Below are 17,139 nucleotides of genomic sequence, written 5' to 3' on the forward strand. Positions count from 1 at the left end.
CAGTAAAAGGATTTTTTTTGTTAGCATGGTTCCTGCCGCTCAGGTGTCATGAAACATCCAATAAAAATTTAATTTTTTTATTTGATTTTAGCATTTTTTCCCCTAATGAATGCTACTATTCATTAGGGAAAAAATAAATAAATTAATAAATAAACAAAAAAAACACCATACAAAGAAAGCCTGTGTTCCTGTCCCTTTCTATAGATTCCCATTACAGGAGACCGTTATTTAAGTGCAATGGACAAGCACTCCATGCCTAGAGAAAATAGCAGTGGCAGGGCTGTAGACTAACTTTTTTGCACTGGTGCACCACATTTTGGACTGAATTGTATTTAACAGTTTTACAGGTTCACTTTTCTTCTTTTTTAAATAGTTTCATATAGGCAATATTGACATGTAAGAAATTACCCAAATGACTAAACAAGCTGACTTTTTATTGTGTATACCATGTCAGAATGACAGACATAATTTTTCCAAATAAATAATACACCCTGCAGATGCAGATACATTTTTTGTTCAGGTCTGTAAATATTTTCTATGGCCCTGCACCACAGATGCACTAGCATAGAAAAGAAAGTGAAGTGATACACAGCACAGCACACAGAGTTAAATGAGTCCTCTGCTTTTAACCAATTTCTCTTAGTGAGAAGTGAGCAGCCATGACAGGCGCATGATTATGGGGCTGCTTCCTTAAGTGCTAGGCTATCACTGCCCCCGCTAGGCCACCACTGCTGCCATAACTTAAACAAAATGATAATTTAATGATTTTTCATGTGATTTAGTGTTAATATGAAAAAACGGGCCAAGCACAAAGCTGATACAGCTCCTGAGGACTTAAAACAATATCCCAGACACCCTAATTTCAAAGCTCCACTCACAGTTGTCTCTCTCCTCAAGGGTACCAGTAAGGGTGTCTCTCTGTCGCAGCAGTAGTGAATTTTGCTCCTGCAGCTCCTGCAACTGTAATTGAAGACTCTCCAATTCCTGCACTAAACGTAATTCCTGCACTTCCTTTTGCCCAAAACACTCCTCCAGAGAGGCTTTCTCACACACGTATCCCTCCAGCAGGCCTGAGAAAATAGATACAAAAGGAACATTTCATAAACCAGCTGACACTCCCACCCAAACACTATTCTGCTCCAGATAAGCTCACCTGAAGCCTTGTGCAGCTCCAACTCCAGTTGTTTCTTCAGTCCAGTCTCCTGGTCCAGTTTCTCCAGAAGCTCAGACTGATGTACCAGCAACTGGGTGGTATCACCACCCTGTCTCAAATGTTCCCCAAAATAATGCAAGGACTGAGCCTGAAACACACAGACACTAGAAACTCTAAGTAGTGTACACACAGAAAACTAAGTCTAACTAAGTGAAGACTGTGGTATTTATCAGACACCCTTATCCAGAGCGACTTGCAATCAGTAGTTACAGGGCCAGTCCCCCTAGAGACACGGAGCGTTAATGACTAAATGGTAACAAGTATGGTTCAAACCTTTGACTGTGGTCTTCTGGTTTATAGGCTCGTGTCTAACACACTACCACTTAATGAGGCATAAGGCCTAAAGTAAAACTGTGCGTGTCTACATGAGACAACCTAAGTACTTGCCTCTAAGAGCCTCTCCAGCAGCTCCTTTACAGCACTGTGTAGACGGGAGCACACTCTCAGCACCAGCTCCTCATTCTGAGGATCCAGCTCTGGACCACAGAACAAACTTTCACACAGCTTTTGAGATAGGTCTACATCCTCACTCATTGACCACAAACTGCTATCCGATACACAGCCAGCTATCCAGAAAAGAGAATAAAATAAACAAAAAAAAAAAATTACCAGAAAGATTGACTAATGGCAATTTGGTAACCTTTATTAAAAAGTGTGACACTTTAATAGCACAACATGGTATTGAATACATAGTTATTAAATGTATATTTCATTCTTAAAGTATAACAGATAATTCCAGCAGTACTCACCAGTTTCTGGGCTGCAATCAGTCTCTCTAAGTGCTGGCATGGATTTGGGAGTAGGTAGCTGGTTCTCCACAGTCTTGCTTTGAGAAACTGGATCCTTAGGACATATCCCAACTCGAGCACTTATCAGCTCCTCTGTTGCCATAGTGATCTTTAGCATCGCTAGTATTACCTGCTGAAGGTGCCCATGAGCCTCGATGAGAGTTTGCCTGCAATTATTAAGTAATGATTAATGCTGAATCAAAGAATTGTGATTGTTTAAAGTGTTCCTATAGAGATGGACCGGTCAATGGGTCATTCTTCCAGTATAACTGTCTGACCTCTGCTGGCTAGAGGTGGAAAGGTCATCCCGAAGCATGGCCAGCAGGTTACTGGACTCCTGGTTCTCTCTCTCCCTGCGCTGCAACAGCCCCTCCAAGGTTGCCATCTCACAGCTTTTGCCCTCCAGCTGCCTCTGTAGGTCACACATCTCGGTGCGCAGCTATTTACACAGACATGCGCACATGAAACACACACACACACACACAAAATCGTGAGAATCTTACTCGGGCCCGGTTCATGCCAAGGAGAACACCCAAAAAGTATCTGATCACCTGGCATGCAGCGCACAACGTGCTCAACACGTCACACTGTTGTCACTCATCACAGACAATGGACCACAATGGCGGCAGTTTCAACACAGGGGCTTGGTGGTCGCAAACGTAGAGACGACATATGGGTGTATTTTAAATATAACCCAGCAGATAATAAAACAGAGTGTATTGTGAAGGAAGGCCACAAAGTAGGCGGAAAAAATACGACCAACCTTAAGCGGCACCTGAAGGCTCACCACAAGGATATTTTTTCGAAGGTAAGTTACTAGTTCTGTTAACATATCGTATAGCCTATGTAACGTTACAATGTTACTCGACAATCGGCTCGTGATAAATTTCATAGTAAGCTTATAAATTTGTACGTTTTCCACATACTCCTGCCGCAAATGGGCTGCTAACTTCAGGCTAAAGTTAGCTTTTGTTACGCTAATGTCAGTTCATTGTGTGTGTGTTACTTTAGCCATGTTTACATTCAGTGACGGTGTGGTCATCTCTTTGTGTGTCTATGTTCTGTCAGCATGTAACTTGATATGTTAAACAGGTCGAGTTATTGTTATACGTAGTCTGCTAGCTTCAGTCTAAAAGCTACAAGTGACGCTCTACAGGCCTAACCATGACCTGTGCCCTCACAGTCAAGACACACACACACACACACACACACACACACACACACACACACACACACACACACACACACACACAATATAATTTGGCTGCTGCTCGGAATGAAAGATCAGAAAGTTTTAGTACAGGGCCAGTTAATAAGCTATGTATTTTTGTTTTGCTTGTTTGAGACTTAAGAGAGAGAGTGAGAGTTAAGACCATTCTATTTTCTTAACATGGTAGTATTTTGAGTATTTTTCATAGTATTTTAAGTATTTTTATGGTATACCTACATTTGATTGTTTTGTATTCACCTGTAAACCTTTACAGGACATGTACGTTGTATACAGAGATAGAGTAATTGTATCCCTTCTTTGTTTTTTCCTCAACCAGATCCCAGAGGCCAGAACTCCTAAAGAGAAACCTGGTGGTCCAAAGAACAACAGGGCACAGTCATCTATCCCAGCAGCCTTCGCCGCAGCATCCAAATATAAGTCAGACTCCCTGGAACAACGTGCCAAAGAACAGGCGATCGCTCTTTGGAATCTTTAATTATTTTATTACATTGTTTGCACAAGTTAAAGATAGATGTATGATGTCTGTTTTTACAAATAATATGCATCTTAATTGCACTGGCAGACAAGGCCAAGTTGAGCATATGTGTTCCGCATCCATCACTCATATTTTGGGTATGTGTATATTCATTGTACAATTGTGGCTTTATTTCTCAGAATTGGCTAAAGTAGAATGTTTTTGTTTTTGGCTTTTTTGGAGTAATGAACATTGATTCCACTGTTACCACTTTATCTGTGTGTAATGCACAATCATTAGATCAGAAAGTATTTGCAGTTGGGTGGAAACCTTGTACGTCTAAAACCATTCCTTTATTATTGTAATTATTGGTGAAAATAGCTGATCTGCAAGCTCACAATGTGTTGAACTTATAGATCTGCTTCTATTTTCACAACTTGTGTGACACTGCCCAGCAGAAATCCCCAATACTTATTAACCTTGACCTAAATTAATTTGTTAAAAGACTATACTTTTTTTCTTTTTTTTTTTACTAAAACTAGACAAACCTTTTTGAGTTTCTGTCGACTAAAACTGGACTAAAACTATCACATATAGAAGTGACTAAAATTTGAATAAAACTAATAAACATTTTAGTCCAAAAGACTAAGACTAAGACTAAATCTAGGATGGTTGTCAAAAACACTGACACACACAACAGCTACCAACAATAATAAAAAAAAAAATTGTCCTGGAGAGCTGAAGCTTATTTATACATCAATCAGTTAATAGGTACTCCCCCATTCAGGTGTAGATTAAACTAACACGCTGAACTAGAGCTCCTCCCATACACAGCCCATAAAGCTGCACTAACCCCCCGAGTTAATCCAAACGAACACCATGGAAACAAACCCCAGTAGTCACACACTTCCACAACAGAGGGACCAATCACCAAAGCAATATAGAGCTAAAGCCTTCAACATATCACATTCTTTTAACACCAGAATGGCCTCCATTCTGGAAATAAAGAGCTGTATATGAAATCAAAAGGCAAATAATAATATACCATTCTGACTGAATACCAGGGTATAAATATTAAGAGAAAAAAAATACACATATTGAGAAAAGGTGATTTTTTTTTTAACAAAACCGTGGGTAAAATGCATTTTCCCAATTCTGCAGCTAATGTAATGGTCAGATTAGAAAGACAAATTTGTGTAAATATTATTTCTAAAAGTATAAGCAGACATTACATGCGTTACCTGGGTCACCACAGAGTCTAGCTCCTGCAGCTGCAGTGTGAGCTGTTCCACCTGCTCCCTGTAGGTCTGGTCCTTCTGTTGCCTCGGGCGCTCTTGCTCCTCTGAATTGCAACTCTTCTCCTCCCACATGAGCCACTTCTCATTTTCTTCCTGATGTTGGTGATAAGTACAGCATGATAAGAAAATGACAAAACCACAAGCCAGAGAATAAATCCTTGCATTTTCAATTGGGAAAGACAGGGGGGGTTAAAAATGCCTAAATATAAGGAAACCTTGGAACCAAGCAGAAATTGGATGGTCAGCGGATGTTGGCAGTGGGGTAAGGGGATGAGGGATTAGTGCTGACCCAGAAATTTCCAGCTGGTTAAAGCCAGGTCCATTTGACCAGAATCACTCATCACTGCACACAGAGATTAGAAGATCTGATCTCAAAATCAATTTCTTTTTTTTGCCACATTTAGCTGGCTGACTAGCTGTTGTTGACTTGTACTTGAGCAGATCAAAGTGTAGCAAACACAATAATGACATAGCATACGACAAAGCATGGCAACATTTACTAAATCAGGGAAATAAAAAAAAAAAAACATCAGAAAAGAAAGAAATTGTGCACACACACCTGCAGCTGCAGTTTCTCAGTGCGTCTCAGATCTCTGAGCTCCAGCAGGGCGGCAGTATGTTGAGTCTCCAGATCTAAAACCTGCTGTTTCAGAGCAGCCAATGCTGAACAGTGAGTTCCCTTCTGCTGGGACAAAGCTGCAGACAACTCTTCCTGGAGGACAGAAATATAGTTAAATATATAATGAGGCTTTCCACTCAAAACAAAGCTGATTGTTTTACTTAAAAGGTCCTTAAACAAAACAAAAAGCACTTGTGCTCATACACTTCCCTAGCAAATATGATTAACCATGGACTAATTTCTTGGTCTGAGTTAGTGTTTTTATGTTTACCTATGTTTTATGGTCACCTAATTGTAATTTAGCCTAAATCAATTCCACAGACAACAGTCCAGTGTTGTGACCCATAACAGGAAAAGCCAAAAAGTTGATTACACATGGGAATTATCAGTTTGGATGAAAATCACAGCATGCATGACTCAAAGCAAATAGAATTAAGGGTAAGTTGTCTTGTTATTGTTACTGCTTATGAACGTAAACTGTTCCTGTTAGCTTTGATTGGAGAGAGGTAATACCATATAACCTCAAACAGACGGCCTACCTGAAAAGTTGTGCTAGCAAAAACAATAACATTTGTTCATCTAATTGATGTTAGAATTGTTTTACTGTATGTGACTTGTCCATTTTTCTATGACAATCACTTCACTTTCACTTAAATTAGGTGGATCCGAAAGTGAAATGATTGTGTGCTGTGCTTCACGATGACCGTGCACACAACCAAATTGGTCATCTGCACCAGTCACCCTTAGTTAGTGTGCAAACATTTTGGAATAAGGTTGTAACGTAAAATATAGAAAAAGTGATTCACTGTGAATAACTTCCGGATGCACTATGTGATTGTATGCACTATATGACTATGTAATAAAACATTTACAATCAAATGCAGACCCTAAACTTATTAAATTTGCATGTAATAAAAACCACTGCAAGCCTGCCACATTTAAATCAAAGTTAAAACCTATTTTGAAAAAGGCATGAAATGAAATAGAAATAGCCATAAATTCTTTCATTTCAACAGGTCTCAATTACTGCAGTGCCCTTTATGCAGGAGTAAGGCAATCTGCGCTATCTTGCCGCTGTATCCATATGATCTCATATCATGGTTCAAAAATCCAAATAATAACCCGGAAACTGCAAACCTTCCCCCCCTGTTTTTTCAGTTAAAACAGCAGTATGGCAAAATTTCGATTACACTACTGAAAACAGATATCAGTTGCATTGTCAACAAACCTTCTCTCAGCCATAGATGAAAAAGATTGGGAGCAGTGTGTGGGGATGGTACTTTGTTGAGTGGCACCTTGGCGGATCAACATACATATATACATATATGCATATCTAGATATTACTTCCAAAAGCACTGCATCGCATTTAATAAAAAAAAAAAATTAAAAAAAAAAGAATCCAATTGGCACCAAATCCAATTCGTAGCCCAGCTACATTTTATTTTAAAAAGCACCTACTGAAATTTTCTGCATCTCTTGGGCTCACCTGATGGGCTTGTATGAGATCTGCAGTCATAGCATTAAACTCATCCATGTGCACTTGGGCAAGATCTCTCCTCAGGTTCTCTGTGACAGAATGGTGTTCCAGTTGGAGCTGCTCTATTTTGGAAGCATGCTCTTCCTCCAGAGTTGCTTTGAGCTCCAACAGAGTCGCCTCTTTCTCATCCCAAATCATCTGGAACCTCTTCAGGAATGTGTTCTCCAGGACATCCATGTTGACATGTTGAATGTCCATCATTCTTGCCTCAAGGTAATCTTTCTCTTGCATGTGCCTGCTCTCCAACTGCACTTTCATGGCTTCTTGCTCAACCTTATTGGTCTCTTGAAGCCCTAGTGTCATGTGCCTGGTGGTTAACTCTGCTTCAGAATTTGTGGGAATGGACAGCTCCATTTTGTGTTTCTCCATGATTTTCTCTGGCTCTGATTTTGAAATGTGTTTTTTCATTATATTCCTGGCTTCCAGCATTTCGCATTGGCTAGGAGAGGAACAAGAGTGATGGTCAGAAAAATTCAGAAGTGGTGGAATTTTAGGAACCCTCACTTAAAAAAAATACTTATAATAAATACCTAATCTAAAATTGTTCAGCCTTTGGGAATTGTTCAGCATAATTGTACAAAATTCTGCATTATTATTAGATCCGTTTCTACACATCTTTAGAAACTACATATCTTTTCAATATCATATCTTATCTTTTCTTTTTCTTTTTTTTTTTTTTTACACTAAAACATCCAGAACTTGTTAGAAGCAGAGCTTGAAAGAACCTAACTTTTTTGTTCACCTGCTCACAACACATGCTCTATATGGTTCTACATAGACTGAGTCTCTTTTCCCACATTTTAACATACACCATACTATTCTGCATAAACCATGAAAACTCACAAATAAAATAGCTTTAGAAAATAACCCTAAAATCTTTGCTGGCAGACCAGACAGAAGTTAGATAGTGTACTTTCAGTCACAAAGTGATATGTATAAAGACACCATGCCTCACTGACTCAGAGAGCCTGGGATTAAATCAAAGATGAAGATCAATCAATATATTTGACCAAACAACAGTACTGATTTCTTTAAATTCTACTGATCATTATACTGAACCATCTCCAATGATACCTGGCATTGCCAGTCTTGAGAACGGACTCCTCCAGCGTGTCCTCTACCAGTCGCAACTGCAGCAGGGCAATCTCCTCACGGCGGCTCTCCTCAATGGACTGCAGCCACTGCTGAAAGAACGTGCGCAGGTTCTCCAGCTCATGCTCATTCTGTTCCTGGAGATCCTGCCTCTGTTGAGCAAACTCCTTCTTCAGCTTTCCTACATCATCCTTCCAAGTAGAATGCACCAACAGATGTCCTTTGAGCTCTGGTAAAAGAGTGAGATAAGAGTATGTTGTGTATCGAACCCTTTGATGTAGCGGTCTTAAAACCTTTTTAACCTGCCAGCTCCTTACGACTGGCCCTCATGGTCTCAAGTTGATCCACTTCCTCTATAGAGGAGACCTTCACCACTGCTTCCAGTTTTTCCTGAAAAAGCATAGAGCAATCTCTTGTTCACAAAGGCCCCAGAAAATGCTGTTAAATGCCACTTAGTTCTTATTCACCTTGTTTTATAATGCAGGGTATATAGTCTCAAATTTACAACATGCGAAACACTTACAAACCAAAATTTAATAATTAACTAGCAGCGAATCATACGGAAAGCATAGGTACTATAGATGAGAAGCGCGAGCTCGAGCAGCGAACTGTGGATAAATGTGCTTTACAGATACATTATATGAATAAAATAAAGTAGTAAAAAGTACAAACTTCCTATTCCACCCCAGACTCACCACTTGAAATGTCTCTTTATCATGTAGCTGTTGATTGGGTATATGGCTATCCTGCAGCTTCTTTACCTTGCCTACACACACACACACACACACACACAGTTAACAGAAGCTCCAAAATAATACATTGGGGGAATTGTTCTTTCTCTCAGTTTAAATAAACCTTCCAATTATAATTCTGGACTATTATTCTAAGCTCTAAAGACAAAGCATGAGTTTAATCCATTGATGTTGCTTGACACACAATACTTTTATGAATATTATTTATTTGTAAGTGTGCAATGTAGTTGGTAGAGGCAGGTTTTTTTTTTTATGCTTACAGTAGTTAGGGTCTAACTAACTAACTAACTAACTAACTAAACACATTGATGCTATGTGTTTTAGTCTAAGCGCTAGTAGCAGCTGCAGTTACTGCTTCATATTCTTTTAATACCCCCTTGCCACGTTAACCTAAATCCACCTTTTGTCCTCTCGTAACTTGTACTGAACATTTTTGCAAACTGGATTGGCATTGGTCACCCGCTGTACAGACTGGTGTCAGTAATGTGCTGCACACATTATACAGTGGTGGCCTAGTGGTTAAGGAAGCGGCCCCGTAATCAGAAGGTTGCTGGTTCGAATCCCGATCCGCCATGGTGGCGCTGAGGTGCCACTGAGCAAAGCACCCCCCCCCACACTCCATGGGCGCCTGTCATGGCTGCCCCCTGCTCACCAAGGGTGGTGGGTTAAATGCAGAGGACAAATTTCACTGTGTGCACCCTGTGCTGTGAATCACAAGTGACAATCACTTCACTTTATTTTTTTATTATACTGCCTAAACACTAGTTTAAGCACACTCTTGACAAACCAGAAATTTACATGATATCCCATTGTAATGCATTTAGTCTTGAATGACAGCCTAATGACATTGCTTAAGAGGATTGTTTAGCATGAATTTGCCACCAAATGTTTACATTGGAGCACAGTTCCAATATAAAACATCTCGCATGGGATCCAAAGCATTCAATAAACTCAACATTAAAATGTTTTTTACTGTCATGAAGAAATAAAAAAAATAAATAAAAAAAAAAGTGAAGTGATTGTCACATGTGATACACAGCAGCACAGCACATGGTGCACACAGTGAAATTTGTCCTCTGCATTTAACCAATCACCCTGAGTGAGCAGTGGGCAGCCATAACAGGCGCCCAGGGAGCAGTGTGTGGGGACGGTGCTTTGCTCAGTGGCACCTTGGCGGATCGAGATTCGAACCGGCAACCTTCTGATTATGGGAAGGCCTCCACTGCCCCACAAAGTATAGTAGAAAATTTTAAATTAATGCAAAAGACACTTACGAGCAGTAGATTTATGATCATTTGAGGCCTGGTTCAGATTCTCTTCCACCTTACAGTTAAGTTCAGCCTGGCTCTCAGTCAGGTTTGTTTGAGCGTCTTCCATCCTGGCTTGAAGGACAGTCTGCTCTCTGGCAGAGGGATGCTGAGAGAGCTTGATCACTTTCTGGAAAGGAATGAGGGTAAAAGAACAAATGTGAACAAACAGCACAGGATATTAATGTTTGTGAATCTCCTGTGTGTGAGTGTGTGTGATATATATATATATATATATATATATATAAAAATTGGATTTCTACTTACAGTCTCCTGTTCTACGAAAGATCTGTGTTCTGAGATGTGCTTTGCACATTCAATCCTTAGCTCCTCTGACAGGGGGGGAAACCCAAAAAAAAAAAAAAAAAAAACACTTTACAATCAGACTAGATAGAACATCAAAACAGATGTAGGTTGTTATTCAGATGTTGCAAACATGTTATTTCATTAACAACTTATTTTTGCCAACCAAACAACATGCTCACCAATCGCCTGCTGGTGCTTATGTTGGGTTCTCTCAGCCTGCTCCCTACTCTGGTCGCGAAGTCGCTCCAGCTCAAAATGATGACGTGTCTGAAGCATGGCACTTTCTTGAGACAATTTTTCTCTGAGTGCAGTCTTGAGCTCCAGCAGTGCTGCCTCTTTGTCCTTCTGCATGCTTACCTGCAAAAGCTCCATTTGGGCTGTGTGTAGGTTGGTCAGACTCAGACGGAGTGCCTCTAGCTCCAGATTATGCTGTGTCTGTAGGTGGACATATGACTTTGCTGACTAAAGTCAGGTGGTCATGACCGAACAACTTGCTTAATAAAAATCAAATAATTTTTCTGCTAAAACCCTTTGAGGCCAAAAGCCCCCCAAGTAACGCAGTGCAGCCAAAAATAAATAAATAAATAAATATAAAATTGCCAAAAATATTGTGGGTGCGGGTTCAAGACCATGCTCAATTACACATCGGGTAGAAGCAGAAACTATGGAGATTCCTACGGTGGAATTTGGTGAAACAGTTGTAATAAATCCCTAATAATTCCCAAAATTACACATGGTGGCAAAATGTACCAAAATGGACAGTTCAGACAGTCCACTACATAGTTTTCAAATTTTTTGGTGAAGGTTATGGTTGAGATTTAAAGCTGCCACAGCTTTGTGCAGACAACCAGATCGGCAAGTACACGGTACTGATCCCTGATGTGGATAGCCAAAAGGAGACAACTGTTATTTTAACATATCTTAAAATGCTATATTATACCTGTGCCTGGAGAAGTTCAGCCTTGGGTGCCTCTTCAATGCTTTTCTCAAAGAGTTCTTCACTAAGCTGCTCTAATTCCTTCTTTTTCTGGGCTACTAGAAGAGCCATAGCCCTACGGTGCTCTCGTTCATTGACCTTTACATGGAATTTAAAGATAAATTAATACAAGTCAGAGAAATTCAGAGGCGTGTAAATACTGAACTATGAAGTTTTTTGGGGGCGACCATAAATCATGGCTTGACGCAGTCAATTACCATGTCTTCAGCATTTCAGGGCAGAGAACTCATTTTTCCTTATATATTTTTAAACTCACAAAAGACTAAATAATATAGAAAAAGGAGCAACTGAACAACCCAAAAAGTACCTCTTTCACCAAGCAAAGCTGTTTTCGGTGCTCCTCTTCCAGGTCGGCACGGAGACTTGTCAGCCTTTCATCAATTTGCTCATTCAGCTCAGAAAGCTTAAAAGAAACCAAAACATAAAACAATGCCTTATCTTTCATTTACAATTCTCCAATGATTCTACTCACCTCATTCTGATGTTCCTGCTCCAATCGAACGATTTCCTCCTGATGAGCACTTTTTAACTGAGCAGATTCAATTTCTTCCTTTCTCAAGAGTGACTGCAACTGTTCTTTGTGCTCATTCACATGATCCTGAATAGTCTGTCTCACAGCAGCCAGCTCTTTCTCCAAGAAAATCTCTTTTTCCATGTATTCCTTGTCTGCCTTTTCCCACTCTCCCTTCAACCTTTCCAGCTCTGACTCCTTGGTATGTAGTTGGTGCTCAAAGTTCTGTAGCTCTGATGCTAGTATGTTCTCCATACTCTTAACCTGATCGTGAAGAGCTTTAATACACTGCTCCAGGGCAGCTTTCTCTGTGGCCTCTTTATATGTTGATTCCTTCAGATGTGTCAAGCTGTTTTTGAGGCAAAGGACCTTTAATTCAAGGGCTGCCTTGTCTTTCTCTAGTGTCTCAATTTTCTTGTCCCTCTTCTCCATTTCACAGGAGACCTGATGAAGCTCCTTGTAGACAGAGTCCACTTCAAGAGTCTTCTGACCTAGAAGTGTTGAGGTTGACTGGTTTCTTTCTTGCTGTTCCTCTAGTTGCTCAAGTAGTTGGTCCCTTTGATTCTCTAAGGCTGAGCACTGTTGAACAAACACAGTCTGGACATCACAGTCTCCTTCTCCATCCAGATTTATTGCCTGATCCACAGTGCAACTTATGTGAAATAATTCCTCCTCCTCAAATTTCAGCTTTTCTTTTTCTTGAAGGACCTCCAGCTGCCTGTTGCGCTCCTCCAGTTCACTGAGGTCCTGACACTCCGGGAACAGCAACTCTTTACCCAGATTTACAGCTTCAGTATCCAGGATTAGATCTTTTGAAGCAGATGCATGAATGCTATGAGATTTGCTGAGCTCAGAATGCAGACTCTCTGTATCTTCCACTGGAAAGTCCTTTTTGGTAAGATCAGAAGAGAATTCTCTATAGCTCAACATCCCTGACTCAACACAAAGTGTCTTGATTTCAAGCCTAAACTGCTCAGATGTTTCCAACTGGCTTTGTCTGTCCCCAATTTCACTAGCCCAGGAGCTGTTTATGGGGTCCGCAGAGGGCAGGTAACACTCCATCTGGTTGGAATCATTGTCTTGTGAGGATGAGGCATCTAGACACAGTTTCTCCTTAATAGAAAAATTTGAGAAATTGGTACACTGGATCTTTGTAAGTATCTGTCGAATCCTTCTAACCTCTTCATTATGCTGTTCTTGCAGACGTTGTAGATCAGCTTCATGCATTTCTGCCAGCTGGGCCATGTCCATGCGCCTCTCCTCTTCAAGCATCTGCAGTCGTAATTCGTAGTTGGAAATGTCAGCCTCATAATTGGACCTCAAGCGGCAAGCATTTTCCTCTCTCTCACTAAGCTGATTGCGGAGATCTTGTACAAGACCATCCAGCCACGCTCTCTCCATGCTGAGCTCCACCTTGTCAGCCAGCTCAGCCTCCATATTCTGGACTGGCTGCTGCAAATGATCAGCATGATCCCGAGCTTGGCAACGGTTTTCACATTCATCCTCCAAGTCTGCCAATAGCATCTGAAATAAATTGTAATATTTTATATTGATTAATCAAACAATGTAAAGCCCAATTCATATACCAGTAACCATATCAATTTAAAACCCCAAATTAGCAGCATAAATTCAAAAAATGAATGTACTAGGTTAGGGCTAAACTATAAAATTTAACTCAACATTGCGAATGCTATGTTAAAAATCACAATGACTATTCTTGCAACCCGACTGACTAAAAACTGAAAAGACAGTTTCAGAAGACACTACGAGCATTGTGCTGCATTCGAGAGCAGCTTGGCGGGGTTATCAACCGTTTCTCCATTGGCCGACTGTGACGTTTTCTCTACGGAATTCTTAATGGAAATCCATTCAGGGCAGGTGAGCTCCAGGAGTCTTCAGACCATAGCAATATGTTATAAAATGTTTTTGATAATCTTTGATCTTTCTGAAGATGATTACTCTAATGCAGCCTTTCATAACAATAGCTGCATTTTAGATGCACTTATGATTGTGAGGTATAATAAAAGTGAATGTTACACATTTAAAACTTTATCCGCAGATACAGCTAGGTTGGTAATCTGCTAAAAGAAAGTTGGAATAAGGTCTAGAGGGTCTGTAAATAATAAATTAGAATGTTTATTTTTTATATAGCCCAAAAGCACATAAATTATGTCTCAATGGACTTTGACTACTGTAAAGGAAATCAGTCTGGAGCTCAGAAAGAAGATACTAGAGGCTCACATTAAGGGGGAAAGCTAGTTATTATCAAAAAGTTTGAGAGACAAATACTGGTTTTCACAAAGTTTACTGCTCCAGTGCATCTTTTTGCCAGTCATTTTTGTAGTGTATTGAAGTATAAATTATTTAATGATAAAAATATAAGTATAAAAGATTAGGTTTTAACTTATAAATTAAAAATTACATCAAACGTAAACAGAAAACATGGAATACAGAAGAATTATAACGGAATATTGGAAAAAATAAAACTGAGCCCCGCGGCAAGCGCAGAGTCCGCCCTCAACTGACACCACGGATGTCTGAACACCAGACCGCTTTTCTGCTCGTTGTTGCAAAATCAAAGGGTCCACACAGGTGTACGAGACTTTAACTGTATTTGGAAAATTATGTGACCATGTAGAAAATGTACGGGATTAATCATGATTCATTGATATCGAGGCATTGACAATCATAATTGAATCGAATTGTGATGCCAGTGAAGGTTCACACCTCTAGGGGTCACACCATGAATTTCTCTTTATTCATACCCAGAGGTGCACAACACTATTCATTGAACAAGACTACATGAAAAGACTACATACTGTGGTGGCAGTGGTGGCCTAGCGGTTAAGTAATCAGAAGGTTGGCGGTTCGAATCCCAATCTGCCAAGGTGCCACTGAGGTGTCACTGAGCAAAGCACAGTCCCCACACACTGCTCCCCGGGCGCCTGTCATGGCTGCCCACTGCTCACTCAAAGTGATGGGTTAAATGCAGAGGACACATTTCACTGTGTGCACCGTGTGCTGTGCTGCTGTGTATCACATGTGACAATCACTTCACTTCACTTCTATTCTGCTTTGTAATGGCATTTTAGCTGTTCTGTTCTCAATCCAATGTATTTATCTAGCAGAAACCTTCCTCTGAATTACCTAATCATTGAGATTTGTAGCTTTTGTGAAATATCTAAGGTTTTCCTAAAGTGATTGTCCTTGTGAAACCATGAAGCAAAGAACACAGTGACACACAATGAAATGTGTCAATCACTCGTTGTGAGCAGTGGGCAGCCAAGGTACTTTACCCAATGGCACCTTGACTGATTGGGTTTTGAACCTCCTTCCTTATCCGCTAAGCCACCACTGTCCCTGTAGTATCTTACAGTTATTTTCTGCATACCACATTCTTTGTGTAGTGGTATAATGCTACAGTCTGCCAAGTGCAGTGTTTGGTGGCAGTATATATAGACCTACTTTTGAGTTTGTTAAGGAAAATAAAGAGTCAAAGTATATTATGTGGTGGGATTCAGAGGTTGTTGCACAGTGACAACATTAACCACAACTACCTGTTGTTCAGTATGAAACCAGCAGCACAAATTCTGCATTGTTTATACAGTGTTGGGTCTGAAAATGGCTTGAAACGATCATGCTAAGAAATCAGGAGTATCATTTCCTTCACACTGACTAATCAGATGTGCACCAAGTTGAATCAACAACCAATAACAAAGATGAGGGTAAAAAGTGCCAAAGAAAAGCAGCAATATTTGCAGTGTCTTGTAAATTGTTCAGAGATTAGGTCTGACCTGCCAAGTGTCATCCAAGCACACTTGGTCCACATGGGAGACCTGGTTCTTGAGGGACACCTGACAGGAGTATTCCTTTATCTGTCAAACAAATTTGGGGAAAAAGAAGAAAAATTACACACATCAAGTTTAGCTGTAGAAATGAAGACTGAAGAGACGCACATACCTTTTGGAGCTGCTTTTGTAGGCACTGTATCTGGTCTGTAAGTTGCAGTGCCTCCTGCTGCACCTGATCTTTAGTCTCTAGCGCTGTCTGAAGGTTCACACTCAGTTGAGAAATAATCTTGTTTCGTTTCTCCACAGCATATTGTAGCTGCTGCTCATTAGAGATAGGGGCTTTACTGAATTACTCCACTTAATTTCACCATAATTTATATACAGAACACACCTCACCAACTCTCATTCAAATGCAACAAAATTATAAAACAGGGTTTATTACTGCAACAAATCATTTTTCTGTTTAATTAGCATGTTGTTGCAACTAAATTGGCTATATTTCAGGAGAAAAAAACAACACATTGTACGCTCACTAATGTCATATGCACTAGATCTCTCATTAGAATGTAAAAGTGAAAGAGAAGTGAAGTTCAAACCAGCAACATTCTGATTTTGGGTCTGCTTCCTTACCCATTAGGTCACCACTGCTAATAATAAAACTGCACGTTTGGCTTGGTTAGTGAAGAGTGGCATGCAGTGATGTCACATTCTTGCTGGTGGGTTCATTGCAAAAATGAAGCTGTGGTTAACAGACTGTGCTTCTATGCCTTTTTGCTAAGTGTAGTATCTGTTCTTAGTGTAATATCTGATATGTCTCCCATTGGGGGACTACATATCAACCAGATTTTTTTAACAGGGAGTTGGTAAAAGGGCTTGCTTCTTCCACTCCATGCATAGACCCATATTTAAAGTGAAAGTGAAGTGATAGTCATTGTGACACTGCAGCACAGCTGCAATACTACCCCAGTATTGCAGTACCTCTGGGAGCAGTGCACGTTTCTCCAGTCAGATAGGTCATAGGTGAAAGTGAAAGTCATTGTGAAACATTGCAGCACATCACATGGTGCACACAACAAAATGTGTCCCCTGCTTTTAGCCAACCACCCTTTGGTGAGCAGTGGGCAGCCATGACAGGCTCCCAGGGAGCAGTGTGGGGGGGACGGTGCTTTGCTCAGTGGCACCTTGGCGGATCAGGATTCAAACCAGTAACCTTCTCATTATGGGGCCACTTCCTTAGACACTA

General features: G+C 40.3%; 1 protein-coding gene and 1 pseudogene across 9 annotated transcripts in view; one reads left to right on the forward strand and one right to left on the reverse strand.

Annotated features, from left to right (window-relative positions):
* Window positions 1–17,139, reverse strand: part of pcnt (pericentrin) — a 48,231-nt gene that overhangs the window by 26,699 nt on the left and 4,393 nt on the right. For 5 of the 9 annotated variants that reach the window (XM_028954281.1, XM_028954285.1, XM_028954279.1 and 2 more), the window contains exons 4-22: window positions 16,066–16,215; window positions 15,900–15,980; window positions 12,067–13,629; window positions 11,902–11,997; window positions 11,538–11,672; window positions 10,777–11,032; window positions 10,559–10,623; window positions 10,259–10,421; window positions 8,928–8,998; window positions 8,535–8,622; window positions 8,215–8,461; window positions 7,090–7,579; window positions 5,544–5,696; window positions 4,928–5,077; window positions 2,280–2,440; window positions 1,963–2,168; window positions 1,601–1,779; window positions 1,154–1,301; window positions 879–1,070 (exon numbers count right to left, since the gene is read on the reverse strand). In XM_028954281.1, the coding sequence (XP_028810114.1) occupies window positions 879–1,070; window positions 1,154–1,301; window positions 1,601–1,779; window positions 1,963–2,168; window positions 2,280–2,440; window positions 4,928–5,077; window positions 5,544–5,696; window positions 7,090–7,579; window positions 8,215–8,461; window positions 8,535–8,622; window positions 8,928–8,998; window positions 10,259–10,421; window positions 10,559–10,623; window positions 10,777–11,032; window positions 11,538–11,672; window positions 11,902–11,997; window positions 12,067–13,629; window positions 15,900–15,980; window positions 16,066–16,215 (4,594 nt within the window). The remainder of the gene's footprint in view (window positions 1–878; window positions 1,071–1,153; window positions 1,302–1,600; window positions 1,780–1,962; window positions 2,169–2,279; window positions 2,441–4,927; window positions 5,078–5,543; window positions 5,697–7,089; window positions 7,580–8,214; window positions 8,462–8,534; window positions 8,623–8,927; window positions 8,999–10,258; window positions 10,422–10,558; window positions 10,624–10,776; window positions 11,033–11,537; window positions 11,673–11,901; window positions 11,998–12,066; window positions 13,630–15,899; window positions 15,981–16,065; window positions 16,216–17,139) is intronic. The other 4 variants (XM_028954282.1, XM_028954286.1, XM_028954280.1 and 1 more) reach the window with 4 other exon arrangements.
* LOC114765431 (uncharacterized) lies at window positions 16,651–16,800 on the forward strand (annotated as a pseudogene).

Source organism: Denticeps clupeoides, chromosome 15 (assembly GCF_900700375.1).
Source record: "Denticeps clupeoides chromosome 15, fDenClu1.1, whole genome shotgun sequence".
NCBI lineage: Eukaryota > Metazoa > Chordata > Actinopteri > Clupeiformes > Denticipitidae > Denticeps > Denticeps clupeoides.